Raw genomic sequence first — 24,729 nt, forward strand, 5'->3', positions numbered from 1 at the left:
CACTTTTGGCTTTAGCCAGGGAGAACTGCTAAGGGTCCTGCAAATCACAAGTGAAAGGCAGTCCCAATGCTGATGGCTGTATGAACTTTCCATTTTTCCCTAAATGTGCCAAGGAAGACAGCAAAGAATGGGAAAAAATTAGGATAAATGCTGAACAGCATCTGAATACTGCTTTGGAAGCTAACAGTATTCTTGACTTACTTGAAATGCAACAGAGTATTCCAGCAGTACTTGCTGACTCTACACTTTTGAAGGATTTAGGGGGTCTGTAATTTTCCCTAGGAGAATATTATTCACCTAACAGAAGACCCCAGGTGCTAACATTAATTTTCTATTACCATTAATTGCATGCACCTTGCAACATTGATTATTAGGCTCTGTTTATGCCTGTAACCTCCCTGCGTGGACACTGATCCAGAACATGCTGCTTCTCTAACATTCTCCATGTCAGAAGAGGAAACAAGTAAGAGCTTTGTGCCTGCATGGCATTTAAAATACCTCAGCTCCAGCAAGATACTGAAGGATGACATACTCACTGAGTATCTGATCACAGCCCTATAGAATACAGGTTCAATGTCTGTGGAAATCCCTGGAATTCACACCCAATATATTGCTTCTGGGATCTAGTCTGACTCCTGATTAAAAAAGCAATTAAATCCCTATAGTAAGGAAGACCTGGTGACAGCAGCTAGGAAATTCCAGAGAGCATTCCTCTCAGTGGAGGTGTTGGCCTTGCCATCAACACATCCTGTTGGCATTCATCAGCATAACTCTAAATACCACTGATCTCCTGGGGTAGAAGCTGAAGTTCCCTGTATAAGCCTTCACACAACTCCAGGAACTCAACTAAACAAGCACAATGCTACAATGCTAGTTAATTGAAAAAAAATATGCCCACAGTAATAGCAATGCAATTTAGGTTCCAAGAGCACGAGATTACCATTTAAGAAAATTTAGTTTAATTCTTGATGCTTCTGTAGTATCACCTCTATGGCCTTACTGGGTTTCTGTGTCAGTTTCCACATGTGAAGTGGGACAGAAATCTTGTCCTCCTGCTCTTTTCTACAGTCCTTAAGAGAGGCTCATACTCTGATGGGTCCTGTGTATGTGCTTCAAAAATACAAAACAAGTTCTGAGAGCTGTGTGATTGGTATGGATGCAAAGCCAGAGACTTGGAGAAGTCTGCAGACATGTAAAAAACCCTTTATACTTCTTTATAGTCTGAAGTGAATTATTTTTTTGCCTGCTGAGGCTTCTTCTGAAGTTTCATTTGCTGCTGACTTTCCCATATGGTGGATATAAAGGCAGGTCCTGCTGCAGCAACTACCTTTGGAAAGTGGGGCTTGGGCTGAATCCCAAAAGAAAAGTATCACTGCAACAGGATTCCCAAGAGACAGGAAGACAAACTTGTCCAATTCTGTACCCTGCCTCACCTGGAGTTACTCTATAGAGAAAAATGTATTTGGTCTGAGGTGTGGAACTGCTTCTGTATCAAGACTCCAGTTTGGAAAAGAAATGGCTGAGGAAGAGTATAAAGGAGATAAATAAAGTTAAGTGTGGCCTGGAGAAGATGAAGAGGGGAAAGACTACCCATTTCCTATAATACATGAGCTGCAGAACAGTCAGATGCTGTTGCCCTAGAAGAACATGTAGCTTGTACCTTTTCTGCAACATCCTGCAAATGATTTCAGAGTACTTCATGGACAAAAGCTAAAAAAATTACTGTACAGGGGAAAAGAACAGGCACGTGTTTTGATTTCTCAGTGGTGGCAACTGCTCGGAGCACCCAGGGCTCCAAAGAGGCTTGAAACATCTCATTAAAGTCCTGGAGACTCAGCAGCACATCTGGGAGCAGGTCCAGATCACTCAGTGCTACGAGGCTTGTACCCACCAGCCCACAGCACCTTGTTTAGACATTTTTTATTTTGTATACAGCTGTCAGCACCTCGTCTGCATTAGTGTATAGCTTGGTGTGGCTAAACAGGCTGATCAATCATGACTTGTCATGCTTTCTCACAGCCTGCCTGAACAGGAGATTTCATGATAATGAGGAAGATGACACATGCCACCAGTGCTCCCGCACTCATCTGCCTAAGTGAGAACAGCACATTTCGCTGTCAGGCCGAAGGGAACATATTTTCATAGGCATTCCTCCAACTCCTGTATAATTGCCTAGAAGTGGGAATTGGAAGAGAGGCCTGCATTTGGAGAACTTTGAGCAATGAAAGAGGCTGCATCTGTAGCAAATTCAAGTCAACAAAACTCAATGGAAATATGATTACTCATTGGTTATAATTTTTATATTTTATATGATTTGCTATAAACATTATTTTACTATTCTGCATAATATTGCTGAGATATGTCATTAAACTGTGCTGCTTCTGCTTCAGCCAATTCCCTGTTAGAAGCTGAGAAGGGCCAAAGTGGAAAATGCCCTTTAAATGTTAGCAGTTTCTAAAAACAAACAAGTTCAGTAACCTGAACTAATTAGGAACATTACTGGCTCTGAGTAAAGGGGCAGAACAGTTTTAGATCTGATATCTTAACTGTACCTGTTCAATATTCATTAGCACAAATTTCTTGGAGAAAAGTCTGCTGCACTAATTAAGATTCCCAATTCCAAGCACAGCTGATAATGTTTATTAAAATCCTTATAATTCTTATAAGTCATTCCAGCATTGTTTCTTTTGATCAGTGTCTCTAGACCAAAACCTACTTCGATATTTCAAATGTGAAGAAGGTTCCTTCTAATATGAGAAAGGAACTAAACAGACCAGCACCTTATTTCATTTCAGTGGGACTCAATGATTTAATCATAACAACGAAACAAATCTATGGCCACATCTGACTTCAGGGTCATTGGTTCTCTGTCCTTCATTAATGTGCAGAGCTTTCCAGAAATACAGCTCACACTGTGCCTATCTTCAGAGCTCAGTGACTCAAGACCTCAAAGAAAATCCTCTTTTGGTTTTATCTAGGAAAAAATACATGATGAAAGCAGTGCAATTCTTGATGCTATCCAGCAGAGGACACTTCCAAGCACCCCCCACCAGGTGACTCAGGCATAGCACACAAAACACATACCTATAGGTGAGTACGTATGTGCAAGTGCATCATAGAATTACAGACTGGTTTGGGTTGGAAGGGACCTCAAAGATCATCTAGTTCCAACCCCCCTGCATGGGCAGGGACACCTCCCACCAGACTTGTTCCAAGCCCCATCCAACCTGACCTTGAACACTTCCAGGGGCGGGGCAGCCACAGCTTCCCTGGGCCAGTGTCTCACCACCCTCACACTGAAGAATTTCCTCCCAATGTCTAACCTAAATCTCCCCTCCTCCAGCTTAAAACCAGGAGCCCTCAACCTGTCACTACACCACTGTAAAAAGTCCCTCCCCAGCTTTCCTGTATGTCTGTGTGATCCTTCATATGCAAGTAAGAAAGACTAGTCTTGCTTATTGCAATGGGATTGATAAATATTCATTAGTGGACATCTTAAAATCAACACCCACTGCAAAAGCAAGACTTTCTGTTTAAAAGCCCTACTTACATCAATATGTGAATATTGCTGCTCCTCAGGGATGACTTAAAATTAGTCTGGAGCATTAGCATTACTGTTAGTTAGAACCTCCCTGCTGTCGAAACCATTCATTTGGTACAACCACTCAATGGCAGCAGAAGCAGATACAGTCTGCTGAAGCAGAGCAGCACCCTGCCAAAACAAATAAAATAAATCCTTTCTGAGTGAGGCTCCCGGGAGATCTCATACCTGTAATTGTGGAACCAATTGATCACGGTGCTGGTTTTCAAGTTGAGCTGCGTAGCGAGTTCCTCAATGGTTTTTGGTGATGGGTATGGCTTTTGCTGGTAGGCTCGTTTCAGAGCTTCCTTCTCTTCTGGTGCCAGCACCACCCGGGGCTTCTTCAGCTGGTGCTGTGGCTGGGGACTGGCTCCCTGGCTGTAGTCAATTCCAGTGGATGAGGACTCACAAGACTGGCTGTCGCTCACCGAGCTGTGCCGCCGTTTCATGTAGGCTGAAAGAGAAGTGCAGCAGGTCAGCCCCGGCTGAATACAAATGCAAAATCAATGAATGCACAGGCTGTGGAATAAATGTGAAGCTGACAGGCTGGAGATGCATGGATGAGCTGGTCGGAGAGAACAGCACGGAAAGGGAATCACCAGAGAGCAAAGGAAAGGGAATGTGGGAGGGATGCAAGAGGAAGAAAGGAAGAAAAACCAGTAAATCACCTGGAAACCTCCTAGAGTTTTCTGCTTTTCCATGGGACATGAACAGGGCTCACTTAACACCACTTGGACTCCAAATCCACTCCTTGAGGAGTGGTGAATTTCCACATTGGCACCTGATTAGGACAGCTGCACTTCAGCTCAACTGAAAGGGCTTTGGTTGTTAAGCACTTCAGGTGTGCACTAAGGTCTCCCTCTAACTCTCCAGGTCTCATAACTAAACAGGAGTGTGGGAGCTGAAGAGCTGAGGAGCTGCAGCCCTGTGTCCAACACACGATGGCGCCCGGAGCCCAGACATCTCAGCCATGGGCTGAGTAACCAATCAGGCATTTGCTGCTTTTCCCAGTAGATCTTTGCTAGAGTGGTGACAGGTTATGAAAGAAAAACAACCCACAGCATCCTCCTCCTCTGTGCATTCACTTTTAAGAAAGGTCTTGCTGCACTGATGGAGCTCAGTGAGGCTGAGGGCAGATGCCTGGGATACCACTGGTGACTCCTTCCCAACAGGGACTGAATTATCCTGGCAAATTCTGCAAGGAAAGAGTCCCAACAAACGCTGTCACTGACTTCACTGATTTATACTGGGCAAAGAGAGGTGGGATTTCCTGCACCTGGCAGTATCATGCACAAGCACTGCTAACGAGGGGGCTGAAAATGGCAGATATAGATGAATCTTATCAATAAGTGTTTAATGGCCTGTTAAGGACCTCCCAGATATTTAAGAGTTTGGGTATTCAAGAGCTGCAATTTGATAACCCTGGCTATTAAATTCTAGATTATACCAGCTTGACACCAACCTAGGAGGCACTAAATCTCCAACAGCCAGGAGCTCAATTGGAGCCAGGGACCGATGTGGGGCACGTCATGCTGGTCAGCAACCAAATTCTTCAAAACAAATTCTTCAGAAAATAAATTTCTCTCTCCTCACAGCTCTGCCCTTAAGGCTGAGAGTGCACAAAGAGTAACAATTCAACTCAATCCAATCCAGTAAACTGAAATGTTGAAAGTTCTCCTCACACAAGCCAACTACTGGTACAGATCCCTCAGGACTAGCTGGGTTTTCTGTGGGCTTCAGCATTCTGCCCTCTACAAGGTGGTACAACCAGGGGGACCTTTTAACACTGTGTCTTACTATCATCAAAGTGAATTTTCAACACAGTCTGTAACCTTTGGGGGTATCTGCATGGCTCTCATTTTGTTTTTCTTGAATATGATAGATGAGCTGTGGATTGCCTACTGTGTAAGATCACTGATATGGAACAGAACGCAGGTTGCTTGTGATCCATCACTCTGCTGTGATACAGTTCTGCACAATCTTGAAATAACCACATAAAAAACAAAGTAAACAAAGTTGATTTTTTTAAGAAAATAAACTTGATTTTTAAAAATCACCTATTTAAGTTGTTCCAGCCTGATGTAAAAGTGCGAAGTGACCACAGGTAAATGCATCACCTCAAGGTGACCCATTGGTCTTATTTTTGCAGCCTTCAAGGAACTGTTACAACCTTCAACCATGGAATTAATCATTCCAGCAACATCATCTCCCATTTATATAAGGTCTTTTATCTCAAAGACTAGGTGTTATTTCAGACTTGCACTGGCATGCAAACTACATACAAGGCTCCCTTGTCTCCTTTGATAGCACAACCAAGAGGGCTGAAAGACAGCATCTATCACTTCAGCAACCTGCAGCAGCTTAAAGGAGGGCATGAGGCTAAACAGAACCTCACATGGAAGATGTAAAAGGTGTTTTGCTGCTATCTCTAACTGCAGCTTCTGGAATTTGGTCAGAAGACTGAGCTGACGTGAGAGACCCCCGCATCAGGATGCTCTGAATCTCTGCTTCCTCAAAATGCTCCCCAGTGGGGAGGCATTTCTGGCAGGTCAGATCTCCCCTCCTTACACTCCTAAGGACAGCACAGAGCTGTGACAGCCTGGGGAAAATGCCATGCCCTCTGCCTACCTCTGCTTTTGTAACCTCAGACTGGGATCACAAAAATTGCAACAGCTTGTTTGGGTCTCTCTCACATAAATGGAAAAAATTATACAGATGCACTTATTTCCTTTAAAAAAAAATAAAAAGGACGCCCCACTGTTCTGTCCCAATTGTTTTTTTCTGGGGGATAACAGAAGATCAGAACAAATTTCCACTGGGCCAAAGGCACAATCCTGGCACCTCGCCAAGTGCTGAACGAGCACCTAAGCTTCAGGCTTTAATGGTGCTCTCTGGAAACTTTAGATGACGTTCCTAAAAGCTTTTCCTTTTTAATTCTTATTTTAAACATATGTGCTGCGTGTAGACAACATAAGGAGATCATTCAGCACATTTGCAGAGACAGCAAGGCTCAAACTGGAATCCAAGTCACAAACACACTTGATTGTCAGAGAAGCTTGATTTTTCTCTGTAATCAGTCTCCACTTCTCAGCAGAGTTATGGAAAAAAAAACCCAAATGTAATTTGGGCAAAGGTCTAGATCTGTGTTTGAGACTGACCTGGCAAGGGCAGCTCTACCCCCTGTGTTTTACTACCTTTGCTTCCCCAACACAGCATCACTGAGTCTCTCTGGGAAGACTTCCCAGCATGGGCTCAGCTTTAGACACAACAGCCACTACTGCAGACCTAGTGGCTGCCCACTGAGGTAAAACAGAGCCCCTTTTAATACAGTTTTTATCTTACGTGGTACTGAACAAGATGATTAAAAAGGGAAATAATGGGGAAATAAAGGGAATTAAATTTTCTCCTGACAGCAGGCTTCAGTACTGCTCAGTGAGGAGTGGGACGTTACCAGCAGCAGGGATACCAGGAGGTTATAAGAAAGAGGAATGGACTCTTCCAAGGCAGGAAAATGGTGCAGAGTGTCTCAGCCTAGTGAGCATGAACCCTCAGCTTCCTCCAAAGAGGTTACCTAATGTACATTGCAAATTTTCAGAACCTCTTAAAATGGACATTTATAGCACAAACTTCAGACTGGCGGAACAGAAAAGAAGATATATGCAGCTCACCTTTGTCATAATTATTAATTTACTCCCTTAATAAAATGTGGCAGAGAAATAATTGATAATAATGTTTCACTGGTAGCAGATACAGTTGCATTGTTCTTTACCTGACATTAGCTGAAGGCAAAGTTAAATTCTTAATGTGGCTCCAGAGCAATTTATAAGGTTAAATCACAGGAACCTTACCTGCATGAAAGGATTTTGCAGAAAATACAGGGTTGAATTCACTTTAGAGTGCTCTGCTACGAGGGCAGCACTTACACAGTTCAGGAGCTCAGCACAGTGTCTGAAATGATTTATTGCCTTATCTCTATTCAGGTGCCATCTACAGAGCATATGTATTGCACAGTATTTGAGAAGAATTCAGTTTAGAAAATAGTTTGGAGAGGATATTGTCAGTACTACTTTTAAATTATTTTTATTTTATTTTCCTGCATTATGGGCAATATTCTCTTCGAGGCTATAAAAATCCAGCTAGTTGACAATTTTATTCCTGCCATATTTCTAACACAGCAAAAACCATCATGGCTCCCTTTGGTTTACAGTTGTAAGTGGGAAACCCAAGTGGATTTTACTCCTCGTGGAAGACCACCCACAATTTGTGGTAAGATATTGCATTATATTATACTGGTTGTTACGACAAGGATTTGAATTTCTTCTTAAAATCATGCAAGACTAGAATTTTCCCAGAAGCTCCCTCGTTGCAATTTTTAATATAATCACAAAGTTCTTGATCAAGGGTGTTAATGCTTGCAGGCCATCAGTCAGTTGCAGTGCTTTCAGTGCACACGATTAATGTTGTCTGTACTAATATCATTAAGGGGTAGCTCGAGAGAGGCACATATCGTTAATTAGTTAACTGCTGAAAATGGCAGCCTCTGAGTCTCTGTTGGAAAATCACATGAACATTCTAAAAGCAGGGCTCGGAATAACCACTGCTTTTAGCAATGGATTTAAAATACGGAGAGTAGGATACATTTTCAGGATATACTCCCTGCTAAGACACTCAGTTACAGCTCCCTCGCAGGTACATATTCATGACGTGGCCACCTTACGTGAGCATGTATTGACACAACCACCTTCCCCCATCCCTATTAAGGCTACAAATTTAATTCTTCTCAAATATCCTTTTATAAAGACTGCATTTTTCTTTCCTCCCAGTGACCATCAGTGCAGGACTGGCAAGAAGCTCTGTCAGGAATCAATGCACAGTTCTTCCAGCCCAACATCTGTGACCAGCTGCAGCACTATTAACTAATAAGCCAAACCCAGCTCCCAAACTCACATTTCTCATTTGGTAAGGCAAGTTATCAGTGATACACCAGGGCCTTAGTAATTCATCTATAGGAAAACACAGCAATGATTTCACAACACCTGGTGAATATTCAGGGTTTGGGGTTGTTTTTTTGTTTATTTGGTTTTTTTTAGTTTTGAGATGGATCTGCTTGAGCTGGCATCAAAAAAAAAAAGCCATGAAAAAGCTGCCACGAAGTCCTTTTGCATAACCTTCATAATACTGGATCAATGCTGCCTCTATACTATTTATGAAGAACTGTAAAAGACAGGGTCATCTTTGAAAGAATGGAAAGCATGAGTCAGCAATCTGCTCCAAGTTACCTTTTTTCTCCATCCGTTTCATATCCATCAGCTTCTCCACGTTGTTGGGATCGTTCAGCCACAGCTGCATGCGGACAAAGGGTTCCCTGCCCTTCAAACTCAGCTTGTGCCAGGGCTTCGGGCGAGCCAGAAGGTCTGAGACAGAGCCTTGTGTTAGCCCTAGGATTGTCTCCCCAAACAAACGCTGACCTGATACGAAATTGAAAGCCGTGTGAATTCATTCAGCCAAGAGAGGAGGCAAACTAAAAAGACAGAGCATGTCTATGAAATCATTCGTCAACTATCGTTACTTTAGAACTGCTTGAAAACCCAAAAAGACACATTTTGAAGCATAAAAGCTCTCCCCCCAACTAAAAGTGTAATGTTGAGCTTTAATTTTAATCCTTAGGATCTGAGTGTGGCAAGGAGGGGAGCTCAACACCTCTGGGGACTGGGACCTTACAGTGAAACAGTGTGTAAAAAATAAAATTAATGAGATTAAAAATAAACCAAACTTTTAGCTAAGGCAACTAGTGAGAACAGTGAGGCTCCTTAGCTCTTATGCAGGAGGGGAGGGCAAGAGCTTCCTTCCAACAGGGCAATCCACACATTTCAAGCAGTCAATGAACCAAGACCAACACAACCCTCTGTTCAGCAACAGTCAATGGAAGTGTCCTCAAAGACACGTGTGTATTTTCTGTGTTGTTCTATCTGTGGTGTTCTAACTGTCTTACCAACTAGAGATAATCACATTTTACAGTGAAACAACATTTTTTTACAGCCTTTATGGTACCTGCAGTTAAGAATACTTATTTTAATTCTCTTTCCAAAAGTTAGTGTCTAGCAAGGTAAAAACTGCGTGTGCTTTTCGATGTACAGTGTTTGTATGTGCATGAGTAACACTAGTTTTACATGGTTAAGATCTAGCTTAGCAAGGACAGTGCCCGTGCAGCTCACACCCAACCACACAGCTGGTTTTCTAAAACCCTTCACTTCACTGTTCCTCCTAAGCTAAACTGCCTTGATATGGAACAGCTTTTGTTACAAGACAGAGCCTGAAGTCATCTGAGTCATCGCCAGTGACTCCCGATGGAAGTGCAGCTATCGCGGATTTTTAAGGTAACCCAAAGATCTTCCCATACCAACCAAGTTTAGGCCTTAGGGTCTCGTCTCTGATCCACAGCTTTTGAGTGCCCTCACTAACACAAAGCAGAAGCTTTTCCTTCACTTCCCAGCAATGCCAGCAGTCTTAGCCAGTGGCAGCACACAGATCCCAAGGAGACAATGCAGATGTGTGGGAACTTGTGCTCCTACAGCTCTGCAGGATATGCCCTTTTGCTCTTGCAAAAGCACCATCAGCTCTTGCCTTCATAGCCTCATCTGATCCTGTCACAAACAGGTTGTGGAAAGTATCTATTTCATAAATCCCTCCTTTGTCTTTAACTCCATCAATCTCCTCCTCCACTTTAAAAAAAACACCTCAAAACCTTTGTCCTGGTAATTTTTTTCACCTGTATGGGGAGATGAGGGAACCTGGGACCAGAAAGGAGCTGCAGAACATCCCATTTGGATACATGGGGCAGGTGGGTCTGTAAAGCTTTTGGAAGAAGCACCCGAGATAATGAAAGGCAGAAAGGGGAAACAAGAGCAGGGCTAACATGGAGAGGCTGAGAATAAGCCTAAAACTAACCCTGGGAATAGTTCTTACAGACTGACCAAGAAACCTAAATTCAGCATTCGCTTAAGTTCCTAAGTAGTAAGTGATTTTCAACTACCCTCAGTATGAGCAGAATCAGACAAAATAAGTAATTTAGAGCCAAATTTAGATCATTGCAGAGTCAATCTACTCCCTGTTTGTATTTAAAACCATCACTAAGGCCCTACCTATTCACCTTTAAACCTGCCAGCTACTTAAAAGACAGGACAACTACTTTAAAGCTCTTTTAATCTGTCTTTGTAAAGAACTTTCCTTCAACATCCCCCACAGTTTCTAACCCCAGGCTGTGCTGGGGCTGCAATGGGAGCAGCATTTCTTCCAGCAGCTGATGGAGCTCGGGCAGTGGTTGTGCAGTGCAAGTGTGGCCCCTGCAACTGCCCGTGTGGCTGCACAGCAGACTGGAGCAATAAACTGATCCAAGTCAAACCAAACTACAAAGAAAAAAATGGTCACTTTTGACTCAGATCAACTGGTCCAGTTTATTGTGTGGCCACCCAAACAGGAATACCAGCACAAATCAGAAAAAAAAAGGCCAGAAACAAGCAGCCCGGAGGAGGTTCTAGCAATGCTGCTGAAGGAAATGAGCTTCAAACAGCCTAAAAATTAAAAATGCAAATGTGGAAGGAGGTAACATCATGTTCTCCAGGTGTTAAGGACAACACTAAAGATGTGTGTGTCATTGATTTTATCCCAGGATATGTCAGGACAGGATCAAACACCTGACAGCCTCCCATGCTAACGGGGAATGTGTTAGAGATCATTCTCAGGAGGTAGCAGGTGTATCACACTCCATCTTCATCAGAGAGCTATTAATAACTGGAATATTTTTAAGCACAGGTTTCCTAAAACTCCTGCTAATTCTCCACATCTTTTTTCCCCCTAATATCTTTTATAGGTTTCCTTAAACTTCTGCTAATTCTCCCCATCTTTTTTCCCCCAATATCTTTCTTCCCTGCTCCCACTGATGTGGATCCTCACAGAAAAAACTTCCTGCAAATGATAACTGCTTTCATGGTTATCCTTGGTTCTCTCTGCAAAATCCCCACCACTTCATTCTTTCAATAGCTCACTGCATTTCCTTCCCTCTGTACCTAAATTATATGTTGCCCAACAGGGAATCACTGATAATACTGTGACAGTTGGGACTAGCAATACTAGCAACATCTCAGTGTTAATGCTGCCAGCACTGTTTGCTAAAATGGTGACTGTTGAACAAATGCTAAAAGGCATGGGAGGAGAGACCTGCCCAACACAGCTTTGAGTGGCTTTGCACAACCGTGGTCTTTACTGGCCGATGACATTGGAACAACTGAGCCACCACCAGTTGCCCAAGACAGGTTCACAAGGCTCTGTGGCCTAAGACAGAGAAATCTGTGCACTTGGGTCAGTCTGGTGCACTAGCACACTGAGGGCGCAAAAGGAGACATTGAAACTGGTTCCACACCTAATGCAGAGTTTGGGGCACATTTCCTGGCTCTTCTGCTGCTTTTTAGGCTTGTCAGCCACACTGTAGGAAAACAAAAATCATGGGAAATAAAAAAGACTAAGTAAAAATGGCATCAAAGCAAATGTAAACAAAAATACTTTTTCAAACCTCTCTGGAATACCAGAGCAGGTACAGAACTCAACAGCATTTTGCCCAAAAACTAGGGGCTTGAACCTGCAAACCCTTACCAGAACTCGTGGCTTTATCTCTAAATTATCTCCACTGAACAAGCAACCATAATCTGCCCATGCCAATGTTAATGAGAAAGTTATTCTGCTGTGTTCAGTGGAACACAATCTCATGCAGGGTATGTCCATTTTCTTTTTCCCCAGATTATGTCAAATGAGAACTTGCAACCTCCCCCATCCCAGTATTTTTCCCCTTAAAAAAAAAATATCTAATATAGTAACACGTTATTCTGTGTCTAGTCAAAAAAAGGATTCTGTACATACTAAAGGAGTGTTTAACTATCCAGTCATAATGCTCAGGTGATATGGATGGAATTCTTTTCACTTAAGTATCAGCAGCAGTCTAAATCTAAACTTATCTTTTTGGTCCCATCTGTAGTGACTAGATCAAACCTGGAACGATTCATCCCAGCTGTCTCAGACATCTACTCTGAACATCTAAATGCAGGTGAGATGAATCCCATGCTAAGCCCCAGAAGCACATGCAGGTAACACTGGGGCAGCCTCACTGCCTTCCCACTTGAGAGTTCAAAGGACTCCTAAAGGTTTCCCAATGCCTTGTGAGGGAAGGAATGTTAAACACATATTAAAAACCAGTGATTTGGAGGCATAGAGGCAGTATTGAGCATGAATTTCCCATACTCAGATCAGGTTATTCTCTTTGACTATCCCAAATACAGAGCCATGCCAACATCACACTTAATTCCACACCCAAAACCTCAAAGGTAAGAAAAAGCAGCCTCAGCTTGGCACACCTCTAAGCAAAATAACCAAATGGCCCCATACACTTATCATAGATAGGTTCATCTAAACCTCAGCTGAGTCTGCATTTACCCTCCCAGCCCTACAGGCAGGTTGTGCTTCTGCTTCTGATGCACCTTCCTCTCCAATCGTGCTGGACTTCTCTACTACTCTTCACCTATGCCTTGAATCTATAAGCAGGGGGCAAAACAGCATTTCTTAAGGGGAGATCTCACTGGTTTTGGTCTTCCTGACAGCCTGCTGGACTGTTTTAGGGAGGTGGGAGCAGCATCTGGCTGGTGAGCCAGGAGCAGAGCTTAAGAAGAGGAAAGGTACAAGGACACTTTCAGTAGAGTGTGACAATCTGAAAGAATTTTTCTACTGGTTTCAAAGAAAATAAAAATCTTTTTTAACAGATTCAAGCTTAGGCCAGAGTCAAACCCAAGTATTGTTGTAAGCATCTAGTGAAATATAGCCTAAAAATAAAAGCATGAACTTATTTCCAGCCGAGAAATGAGAATAAAGGGATTTACCAAGGTTGTTGTCTGTTAGCACTTCTTTGACCCTTTTGGTAATGCCATAGGTGTCCAGCTCAGGGGACATGGCAACCAGCTCTTGAATGCTGAGTGCCGAGTGGCCCGACAGTGGCAGAGGTGTTGTAGATTGGGATTCTGAAGCAGGTGGCTCACTAGATTCTTGGGATTTGCCATCCTTACTTGTCTCTATAGCAGGACAGGGCTGCTGTACCAATTCAGTCAGGCTTTTCACTGATTCACTGGAACTCATAGGAGATTCAGGAGCAGGACTGCAACTGGCAGAAGTCTTTGGAGTGCTTTCTGTAATTAAAAAAAGAAAAAAGTCCCCACTTTAGCATAATTGGAATGTTTTGATTGCAGGATATTCAACTTTCCTTCTCATTCATATTCTACCTACTTAAAGAAATGCCCAAGTATGCAAAATGCTGCTTGTTATGACTTGGTTACTAAAAAGCCTCTTTTCAGAAACAGAAATATTTTCTAATTTTATCTTGAGTCATCTCTGCTTTCTTATAAAGACAAGATGTACAGATACAAATAAAAATCAGAGGAAAATGAAGTGCAACAGTCTGTAAAGGTTGCAAGAAATTTGCTTGATCAGGAAATCTCACAGCTTTACTTTCCACAACATTTTATAAGGATGCTCTTAAATCTACCACTATAGACTGGCTTAAGCCTCCTGTGACTTGTAAGAAACTCAGCCACTATTTTGTAGTGTCAATGAGGGATTTTCTACAACTGATACGACTTTGTATGTTGAGAGTGTTATTGATTTCATCCAGTTTTTTATCACTGGCATCACATTTTTTAACTTCTCTTTGCCACAAAATAACAAGATTAAAATACAGTTTTTAATTATGTTGTGTTAATTAACGTGTTTGAGAATCTAACATAAAGACAGCTAGTGGATCAGGAGACATCCAAATCTGTTATTGTGACACTTTGTTTAAAAGAAAGCTTTCTGAATCTGTTAATTTGCCAACAACAAGAAGTTCTGTACAGAATGTTGTTTTCCCCTAATAAATTCACATTTCTCTCTAATGGAATGTACCAACTGAGCTTATGCAGAAGATCCAGACATCTAAGGGTATAGACTAAACATTTTTTAAAGCAACAAGTACACAATGTGCTTTAGAAGAGCATTTGCCTTCAAAAGACAAGGAGCACAATTGATTTCACCATTCAAAGTTCTTTCCCATTATGGTGGGACTGCTTCCTCCTCCTTGCTGTCTCACATCTCTTTACTTGACACAGTCAGTGACACATATCTCCAGTTCATACATCAGTGGATCTACCCTGAGATCTGGGAGGCAGCTCACAGTGCTCTCAGTTGTACAAGGATGAGGCCAGTCTACCTCAAAAACTTAGTCCCACTAACAGAACTGTTTTCCTCAGCACAGCAACACTGCCACGAGAGGGGTTCACTCTGCAGGGGCAGGTCCTGCCACGACCACAGCAATGGGCAATAGCAAATTTCACTGTTTTTCAAGTTTGTTATCCAAAATGCTGTCAAGTTGTTAGAGAAGATGCAGCTTGTGTAGCATGGAAACATATCCTAAAACCTAAAGGAAAACACTACACAAGTTAGAGTAGGGTTCAAACAAAGCAGGGATGCACAGTATAATTGTGTTGTTCAAGGTACTAGAAGCCTTCATGGAAGAGAGGTTCCCTGGCACACTCCCATAAAGTTGCTCTCTCAAACCAAGCAACTGGACCTTTTCCTTAGTATTTTATGAAAGATGCAAAGGAGGCAGCCATAAGAGGAAAGCAAGGTGCATATAAATTCTCAAGGCAATGGGGATCCTACAAATCTTATTTCTTTCCTCTGTTCACCCTAGGTCATCATACAACTGAATATAAAACCCAGCAAATGTTATTTCTGTACCAGGAGCAGCACAGGAATTGTACTGTAAATTTGCCCTGATTCACCCATGCGAGGGACCAATTTGGCAGATCATCCATCTTGTTCACTGTACTCTGTCAGGGATGGCATGAATTCCCCACATGATAAACAGATTTCTTCTCAGGTCTGTGTCCTTTAACCCACAGCAAGGTCAAAATTATGGCTGCCTAGCTAATAAACTGCACAGCGTTCGTTCAGGTTCCCTCTAATTTTGTCCCCTGTGCCAGCTTATACAAATCTTACTGAATAACTAGAGCAGCTGCAAATTTCCTATACAATTCCTCACCTGTGCACTGCAAACCACAGGCACATAAGGAGTGCAGAAAAAAAATCCAAAATAATAAAAAACCCAACCAAACAACCCCAACCACGCAGGACTAAACAAAAGCATTTACACCAAGGCTTCTTTCTCCCTCTGCTTTCCCTGACCAGCCTAATTATGTAAACAACAAAGGTAATCTCTATTATCATCTATCACTGAAATGCTCTCTGTTGCTCACATATTAGCTTATTTATTTTTTATATCACACATCAAGAGCTTACTTGAATTTCATTTTAAAGACCAATCTGCTGCTTATTTACTCAGGAAAGGTAGGATTATCACAATCTAATTTTGGAAGGCAGTACAGATGACAAACTGCTTTTTATCCATCCCCCCCCCCCTCCACCAAAAGGCAAGTGTACAGTGATGTCAGATAAGGCATTATGTGCATATACCACAAATAACTCAAAATATGTTCCCCATTCAACTGTAGCATTTTTCTCTTGATGGAAAAAAAACCCACCAAAACATTTTCCAGATCACATAAATATTTGAGGAAAAGGTCCATTATTTGGAAAAGTCAATTCAATAATCAAATAATACAAACATTTCCTGTTAATCTACTTAAAAATTAAATAGACATTTAGAGTACAAGTGACTGCTGACAGAACAAAGGGGAAAATTGAATGTATTCACTATCAGAGATTTAACTGTCAATCCACAGCCATTTCACATGTTTTATGAAATAATTTGTCTGTATTCACTTCTCTCAAGTTCCTCACAGGACAAAGAAACAAATTCAGGACATCTGAAAAATACATATTAGGATTTCAAAAGTAGCAATTGAACATTTCCAATGAAAAGAACACATTGAAAGCTCATTCCTTTAAAGTATGCTCTGTATTTTTAACCCCAGACCTCACTGAAGAATAGCACTAACTTAAGAGTGATGCAATTTCTTACGAGTGCATAAGTGACCTCAATGGAAAGTTTACATGTTTGTTTTTAGTGAGGAAGAGATCATTTTGTCAATGTAAGTATAAAACTGCATCACAGCAGGCTGTGGGTGTCCCACCATGCCCAACCTGCAAGCCCCACAGCCACCATTTATTGATAAACTTTAATCAATTCCAGATAAACTTTGCTATACCAAAGAGGTGTTGCATCTTGCTTCCCAGCAGCCTGTACCCAGCTGAAATCCTGAAGTAAAAGCCCAGAAGTTTCAAAAACAAAGTGATACGCTGGAAAGATCAAGAGCATCACCAGTGATGAGGTCATTGCAGAACCTGGGAACTTTTAAAGTCTGGGGTAGCCACAGAAGTGAGCCATGCCCCGTGCTTTGTAGAAGATGGAAGAAAGATCTCCAATAAACAGGTTGTCCCCAAACTACCTTGGTGGAAAGATGGTGTCCATCAAGCCCTGAGCATGTGAAGACCCATCAGTTTAACATGACAATTTCAACTGATCAGGAAATGTGCTGACAAACATCATTTACGATTCAAACACATCATAAATGTGTGTAAATAAAATAAATGATCCAAACCTGCTAGAGCTGCAAGTGTAACTGAGTCATGAGAGGGCAAAGGCTCTACCATGCAACCCATTTTTAAAAGCACATTCAAATATGCAGCATAGAAAATAATAATCAAATGCAAATCAAGTGCTGGGAAGTGGTGTCTGCATAAATGGGCCAGCAATTGGAAATCTTTGGCAAGTGCAATTGGCCTCCATTCATAGCTAAATCATGGGAACAACTGCAATGCCAGCACTGGCTCTTTCCCAGCTGATGGAAACAGCAAGAGAGCTATGACCACATAGTGAACATGAGCATTCAAGGTTCTGAAGGCAAATATGTCTTCACAGAAACAAATACATCTGATGCAGTTGGCAAATAACAGAGAACTGTACTTGGGGCCACATCCCTCCCAGCAGAACACATGGTCCTTACTCTGAGGCAATTCTTCACTTTTGTTTTTTCCTACTGCAATACTAGAGAGACATATAAGCTAAAATAAAGATATCTAAATGAAGGGAAACAAACCCAACATTAGACAGCTACTTCTTTGCCTCTTAAAATAAATTTCTTCCAATATAAAATTGCTGCTTGAATGACCATCTTACTGCAATGAAACCCCAAACCTCCATCACAGCTTGTCCATTCCCCTCCCCACCTGTTAGTAGTTATGAGTTAAGAAACTATATAGACTTTGCAAACAATTTAGCATATAGGAGTAGGGTCTCTCTAAGCATTTTACAAAACTGGTTGAGAACCATAACAAACTGACTTTGCCTTAATTATATCAACACAGAAAGTCTTTTGTAATCTTGCATTCATTAGCCCAAGGGATGAAGCCAAGTCATACTTTGGTTCCATCCATCCTCTACACCATCCTCATAGATTCTATCATGACAGTGTTTTGAAAAATGTGAGAAAGTCTGAAAACAGAGTTCCAATCTCTGTTAATTTTACGATCGTTTTCCTGAACTTAACATTAGATTTTTCTTATTATTCTCCAATTACAAGATTTCCCATCCCAGTTTCCCACGCCATGACTGGGTGAGGACCCCAGCACTGGATCCTGGGTCCTGAACTGCTTGAACACTGGTTATAGAACATTTGAGATTATGATTATCCCAGGTGGCCTGCAAATTACCTGAAAACACTTCCCCCAACACAGTATCAACCTGACACACTCCTCTACAAGGTCTCATCATGTTCTGATATCATAAGGTGACAAAATTCCTGCAGGGTGCAACAAAGCACAGGCTGCCCTGGACTCCCCTCCTGCAGAGTAGGGCACTCCTCAGGACCACCTACATGAGCTCAGCAATCAGAGACATGTAACTATACTCTGCCAAACTGCAGGTACTGGTGAACAAGGACCATTTTTGTGATGCACAGGAACTCCCCTGACCACACGAAGTAATCTAACACAGCCCTCCATACCAAAGCAGCAGTACAGCTCAGATCCACCACACATTCCAGCTGGACCCTCCTTCTGAAGCTCAGGACTCCTCAGATACAGGGACTTGCAGGTGATGCCTGCTACAGCCTCCCCAGAAAAATCACAGACGTCTACATGTCCTGACACCAGTCCTGGATATATCCCCTCCATGGACGTATCCAGATGACGGAGCAGTGTTGAGCCATGGATTCCATATCACCATTCCCAGAGGCATCCTGCTGCTCCCTGCCAGCACGGGCAGATCCCTCCTGTGGAATTTCTGAACTGCATTTTGAAAGCTGCAGGTTTGACACTTCTCCTCAGACTCTGCCTCACCTCCTACAGCCATGGCAGCAAATTGACTTTACATCCACTTGTAAATCATAAGCTCAGAGCAAAGATCTGCACAAGAGCATCTGAATTTGCAAGCATAAAACACAAGCTCAAGGCACAGAGCCTCTCCTTCCAGCACACTCACCTGCCTGTAAAGAGCACTCTGTCCTTTTGGAGCTGAGGAACCACTGGGAGGACAACCTGCCCAACCTTTGCTGCTAATACAAGCTTAGCTAATAAGCTGCAAAAGGTCTAATGGGGGACGAGGTTCAGAACATGACAAAGCTGGGGAAGACCATGCAAAATACAGAAGGTATTCAGGGGCCTCTAAAAGGATTATGAAAAATATATTCTAAAGACAGCAGGCAGACAACAGCTGCCTTAAGTTTCAGAGCAAACTGGATTGAAAGAGCAGATCCACTATAATTTTCAGAGACAAATCTCTGTAGTTTATCTGATCCAGTATTTAAATTTCAATACACAGTCTTCTATCTGCAGTAATAATAACCTAAATTCCATTTAGTGTTCATTTGAGCAGTCAGGATAAAGTCATTTCTTATTATCTCCCCACTGTGTAAAAAACAGCTTGAAGGTAGGAAGTCAGCAAGCATTTTCACCAAAAAGTAATTATTGTAAGTGACATTTTTACTGCTGGCATGCCATAAGGCGAACTGCGCATTTGGAAGGACAAGTTGCTAAAACAAAATGACAGGGTACTCTGTGACATTCCGACAAGAACCCAAACATGACTTCACTGGCGCTTGGTTTGATGCACCACTTTTCCTAATGGCCAGAGCTCAGGCTTCAGGTTCATGCCAAACGAGGCAAATCCTAAGCTCCTCGTGGAGGAACGGGGAGAGGAGAAGCGCCACGTCCTGTGCAGAGCGGAGCGGGAGGGCAGTGAAGCAGCCCCAGCTCTGCTTGTTCCCTTTACAGCAGATTAAGAAGGAAGATGAAAGCAGATAAATGTGGACAGGAGATTTCTAAGTAACCTCTTAAAAGAGCATTTGCTACTTCAGGGCCTGCATTTACCTCCTCGTGCAGATGAGTTAATGGACAACAGACCTGGCGGGTTGCCTGAGATCAAAGTGTCTCATACTGGGACTGGATTAGTTTCCATTTTCCCCCGATGATTAGGCTGCCCATTCTATCCAATTTCTAAACCAAAAACCCATGTATCTTGCCCTGGGAATCAGGACCTGATCACACAGCTGATCAACAGCAACATCCTCAGGACAACCATGTTATTCTGTTTCTCAGGCTCTGACAATTTCAGGGAGATAATTTTTTTTCTCCAACCTTCTACGTACTTTTACCTTTAGCACTGGCTGTCTTTGCAAGGTCTTCTAAGGCACCACAACAACTCTGCTCATGAACAGTGGTGCAGTGCAAGCTTGAGCTGTGCAATGAACCTGATCAGCCTGTGTGGAACAGCACAGCAACACACCCCTCTTCTGACTAATTCAAAGAAAATACCTGTGAAAGCAGAATGCTTCCTCTCAGGTAGTGGTTTTGGTGGATTTGCTTTAAGTGAGTGAACCCTGCCTAGTCACAATTTGCAAATTAATGTGGCTTATGAAAATAATGATCCTCCCTACAGTTATAAACTCCCACAGGAATATGTAGGGAGTATACAAACCTCCCTGCACTGTGCATATATGATGATGTAAAGTATTCAGGTACATGCACTGAAGAGCTGCAAGCACTTGCTGTGGTTACCATTATACATTCCCACTAGGACCCTGGAGATTTTGTTTGTCTGTTGGACAAATGCTGCAAAACTTTGAGGGAAACATTATTTTGGGTCTTAGCTCAGAGGGAAATTTTATGTGGGTGGGGGGAGGGATTAAAAGAAAATCCCTTTAGGGAAGCATATAGATATATGTGTGTCTGCACTGATGGAAGGAAACCAGCTTTGGTTAACTCTGGAATTACTGGGGCAATACCGAAAATAAAGGTCTCCCTTCTGTGTATGTGTCTATGTTGAGGGATGGGAGCACATAAAACTACCTGCATGATCAGGGCAAACGTTAGAAGTACCTGAAAAAAACTGCTTCTGAGTATTGTTAAAGGGTTACCAGGTATTGTTGCAATTTTATGTTGCATTTTCAATAACGATGTTATCTTTGCACTTGTATTAATGAAATACTTGTGCAGGACGAAGAGCTAAGCAACATCACAGAGAGCTGGACACCTGGAAGGCTGCAAACACTCAAACCATCAAACTTCTACTGAGTTGGGAGGACTCAGGTACTTGGCTGTTCACTGCAGCGTGGATGCAGATCGGGTGGGGAGAACAGGTAGCTATGAAGGGCTGAACATCCAGGATGTCCAGAATCTTGGGCAGAAAGATACAACTGGGGTCAACCAATTTAAATTACAAGTTGCACTGAGATCTCTCAGACTTTGGAACAGACACAACAAACCCTGCCACAACCACATCACCTGAAAAAAACTTCCAGTTAAGAAGCATTAAAGGGACTTGTTTGAAACGGCCTAGAGGGAAGAACGAGGTGTCTCTATAGCCATGATTGTAAGTGTTATTTTACAATGAACAAAGGAAAAAGAAAAGGAACTTGAGAATTTTTTCAGCTGGATGTAGAGACACACTTGGAAATATGAGAGCAATGCTCAGGTCAGACCAACAGCCCCAAATCCTTTCCCAGTCCCACTGGCCAAAAGTAGATGTCTATAGAAGAGGTAAACAACACAGCAAGCATGTGGGGAGAACCTCCTCAAATGGTTACCTGATCATGTCCAACTTCTTAAGCCAAAAGCAGACTCTGCACTGAAGAGTGCTGGATGATCATTTCTTAGTTTTAGGTATAATCTTTAAACAATCAGAAAATCCTTTCTAAAAATAAATCAGGTTTTAAATGAGGTGATTAATGGCAAAATCATGGCTGCTTAAAAGACACTGCTCTACTCTGTTCATCTGTATTTAATATTCAGATTTTTCTGTGTTTCTGTAACTTAGTCAGAAGTCAATATTTAGAAATAACTGCTGGAAAATATTTTCAATAACCTTATTATTAAACCAGCTTGTGTGCAGAAGCTTTATTAAGGATTTTCTGAATATTAAAACAAATATGTCATGAAAGCAATCAATCAAGATGCCACAACCCCACATAGTTATATTCTTAGTATAATCAAAAGAAATGTGTGCACAGTACCTTTTGGAAAACAGGGTTAGAGCTTTTAGAGGTTCTGCTGCAGTTTATGGTCTTTCATGAATTGCTGACCTTGTGATTAGAGACTTAACTGTAACACGTTATCATGTTTATGACTGTTTGTTGTCCTCCTCTGTGGTAAGCCTGAGCGTGAAGGTATTTCTATACCCTCCTTTGAGATTTTAACCTTTTGCCTGCTCCAGAGAGGAGCAGGAAGCAGAATTCATCTGTGCACTGTATTTAAATGTATCTCCCCCACTAAACAACGTGGACACTTCAGTTGCTATGGGCAAGATCCATACGGGATGGATTGGAGGCTAATGACTGCCCTCCTTCCCAACCAGAGGAGTCCCATCTAACATCCACAGCATGGTGGGTTGCTCTTCCTCTCAGAAGAAAGCAGCTGATGAAGAGTGATCCAGGGCCATACCCAAAGCACTCTCCTCTTCAGGAGGAGCACGGGCTGAAGTAGTGAAACAAAATGACATTTACATTGTACGCAACAATATTATAAAAGCTATTAAGGTACATTATTTTACACATCCTCATAATCTCCCCATACTGCTTTACTTAATTTGTGATAAAATTGTTGAGAAAGGGTACTTAATGTAGGACAGTCAGTAAAAGTAATTTATCATCTTCCCGCTTCGGTGCTCACGTTATCAGCGAACTCATTTTCTGCATTCATCATGCAATCAGCCTATTATTTGCATATTAATCAGGCAGTGGACCATGAAAGAGCCGCATCCCAGCCAAATGCTGCACTATCTCAGGAGGAACACTCAGTAATTATCATACATCAGTGTTATGATGTGGTAATTGATTATAACATCTTTCTGTTGCCCCTGGGGAGTCCCACTGCTAACCCAGCTTCAGGCATTCTGTGCAGATTTTTCTCTGAAAATTGGAGAAACCAGAGCTGTCCTTTTATTAGATTTTTTTTTTCCCCTTTACAATAGACAGCTCTGAGCATTTCCAAGTTGCTTTTGGTTTGTTGTGGGTTTTTTTTTTTCCCAAATGAAACCTTCCTCAGGAAAAACCTCACCTGCCTCAGACCAGAGAAAGCACAAAAAGCCAACCCAGAAAGCACAAAAAGCCAACCCAAAACCTGAAAAGAAATTGGTTGGGCTCGTTCTTGTTTGTCCCCTCTCTTTCAAGGTCTGGTGGATTTTTAGGTGCTGGTGTTACTTACATAAATCCCCTTCCCCATCAAACACAACAGAACGTTGCAACTTCAATAGACAGTAATTGCAAAGTTCGCATAAAGGCAGCTAAGCTGCTTTATTTAGGTGCCAAATGAGAGGCTAATTTCGGTCCTCTCGTAAAGGACAAATGAAACATCTGCCAGTTCAAACTTGCACTATTTTTAGGACCCAAGTTCCAGAGGGGCAAAAGAGAGAAACAAACATAAACCCCAACCGTAGTTACACTGCAGCTCATCTCACACCTTCTTCGTGTCTGCAAAATCAAGCTGAGAGCAGCAGGAGGAGCAGCTCCCACTGCTGCACCCATCCCAACCTCCCTTCAGCAAGCAAAAAGGAAAGGGGGGTGTCTCAGGAGAAGACACGAGATGGGAGCACCTCACAGGCTTTGGCAGCCAGTCTGGGCTACCTGTGAGGAGAGCTGGTGAGAACACCTCACCAGGACAATGTTACTCTTCAAAGCAGCTTCACTGTCCTGGGAAAGCCTCACCAGAGAGACCCTGAGCACTGCCTGTACGTGGGGATAGTCTGTCAAGCCCAGGTTTTGCCAAAAAATGGTATCAAAGAGTGCTGGAGTTATTCTGGGGAACAATCCCTCTCTTCAACCCCAGAGATGAAGCCAAAGAAACAAGCATCATTTTAAGCTGCTATTAGCAGTTATCTTTGAGAAGTACAAACGTGGGATGCTTATTGATCAGGCCTATTTCACATTTCTTATTTTCATTAATACTTTTCCCTTTCATTAGTCTTATTCATTGGATATCTTTCTGTTTTCACTTTTACTTAAATTTGATTTGAAAACCACTGTTTTCCATGCAAGTTGTGTTTCTTATCAGATTTTAAATAATCACTGGATCTTTCATTTCTGTTTCTCTGGATGTCTGCTGGCAAATTTTAAAACCTCCAATACTCATCAAATTAGGTGAGACAAATTCATCAGTTTTTCTCCTTTCCTCCTAATACAAAGAATAGGCTAGAAGGTAACTTAGAAGATACACATTTTCTGGTAATTTTCCATTTTTTCTTCTTGGGAATGATTTGCTATCAAGTAATATATAACTATAATCAGAAGAGGATCCTGTTGTTAGAGTCTAACAGGCTGTTTATTTCCCGCTTTCAGAGCTACTTGGTGGAGAAGACAGCTGCCTTGTAGCTCCATCCCCATTGTAAGATGGGAATAACACCCACGTGTTTGGTGCTAGCACACCTTTTCTCCGGTATTTTGGGAGGAAAATAGCCCATTATCTGTTCTTTGAATTGAAAGCAAGGTAATTTTCATCCCCTGGAGGAGCATTTTGTAATTTGCTGAGCAGCAGTTGGGCTGTTGCCCGGGGACAGCCGAGGGCACGATAGCCATCTCCATCCCACCGCTGGCAGCCACGTGGCCACAGGGGCTGGACCCGCAGCC

At 42.2% G+C, this 24,729-nt stretch overlaps 1 protein-coding gene across 10 annotated transcripts in view; it reads right to left on the reverse strand.

Moving 5' to 3' along the window:
• The window catches only part of CUX1 (cut like homeobox 1), a 278,864-nt gene that overhangs the window by 36,064 nt on the left and 218,071 nt on the right, over positions 1 to 24,729 (reverse strand). For 4 of the 10 annotated variants that reach the window (XM_051635428.1, XM_051635430.1, XM_051635432.1 and 1 more), the window contains 4 exons: positions 13,504 to 13,806; positions 12,000 to 12,062; positions 8,860 to 9,048; positions 3,770 to 4,034 (listed from right to left, as the gene is read on the reverse strand). The exons of 2 other annotated variants lie outside the window; for them this stretch is intronic. In XM_051635428.1, coding sequence (XP_051491388.1) covers positions 3,770 to 4,034; positions 8,860 to 9,048; positions 12,000 to 12,062; positions 13,504 to 13,806 — 820 coding nt within the window. The remainder of the gene's footprint in view (positions 1 to 3,769; positions 4,035 to 8,859; positions 9,049 to 11,999; positions 12,063 to 13,503; positions 13,807 to 24,729) is intronic. 4 more of the 10 variants (XM_051635437.1, XM_051635431.1, XM_051635429.1 and 1 more) reach the window with 2 other exon arrangements.

The sequence above is a fragment of the Apus apus genome, chromosome 18, assembly GCF_020740795.1.
Source record: "Apus apus isolate bApuApu2 chromosome 18, bApuApu2.pri.cur, whole genome shotgun sequence".
NCBI lineage: Eukaryota > Metazoa > Chordata > Aves > Apodiformes > Apodidae > Apus > Apus apus.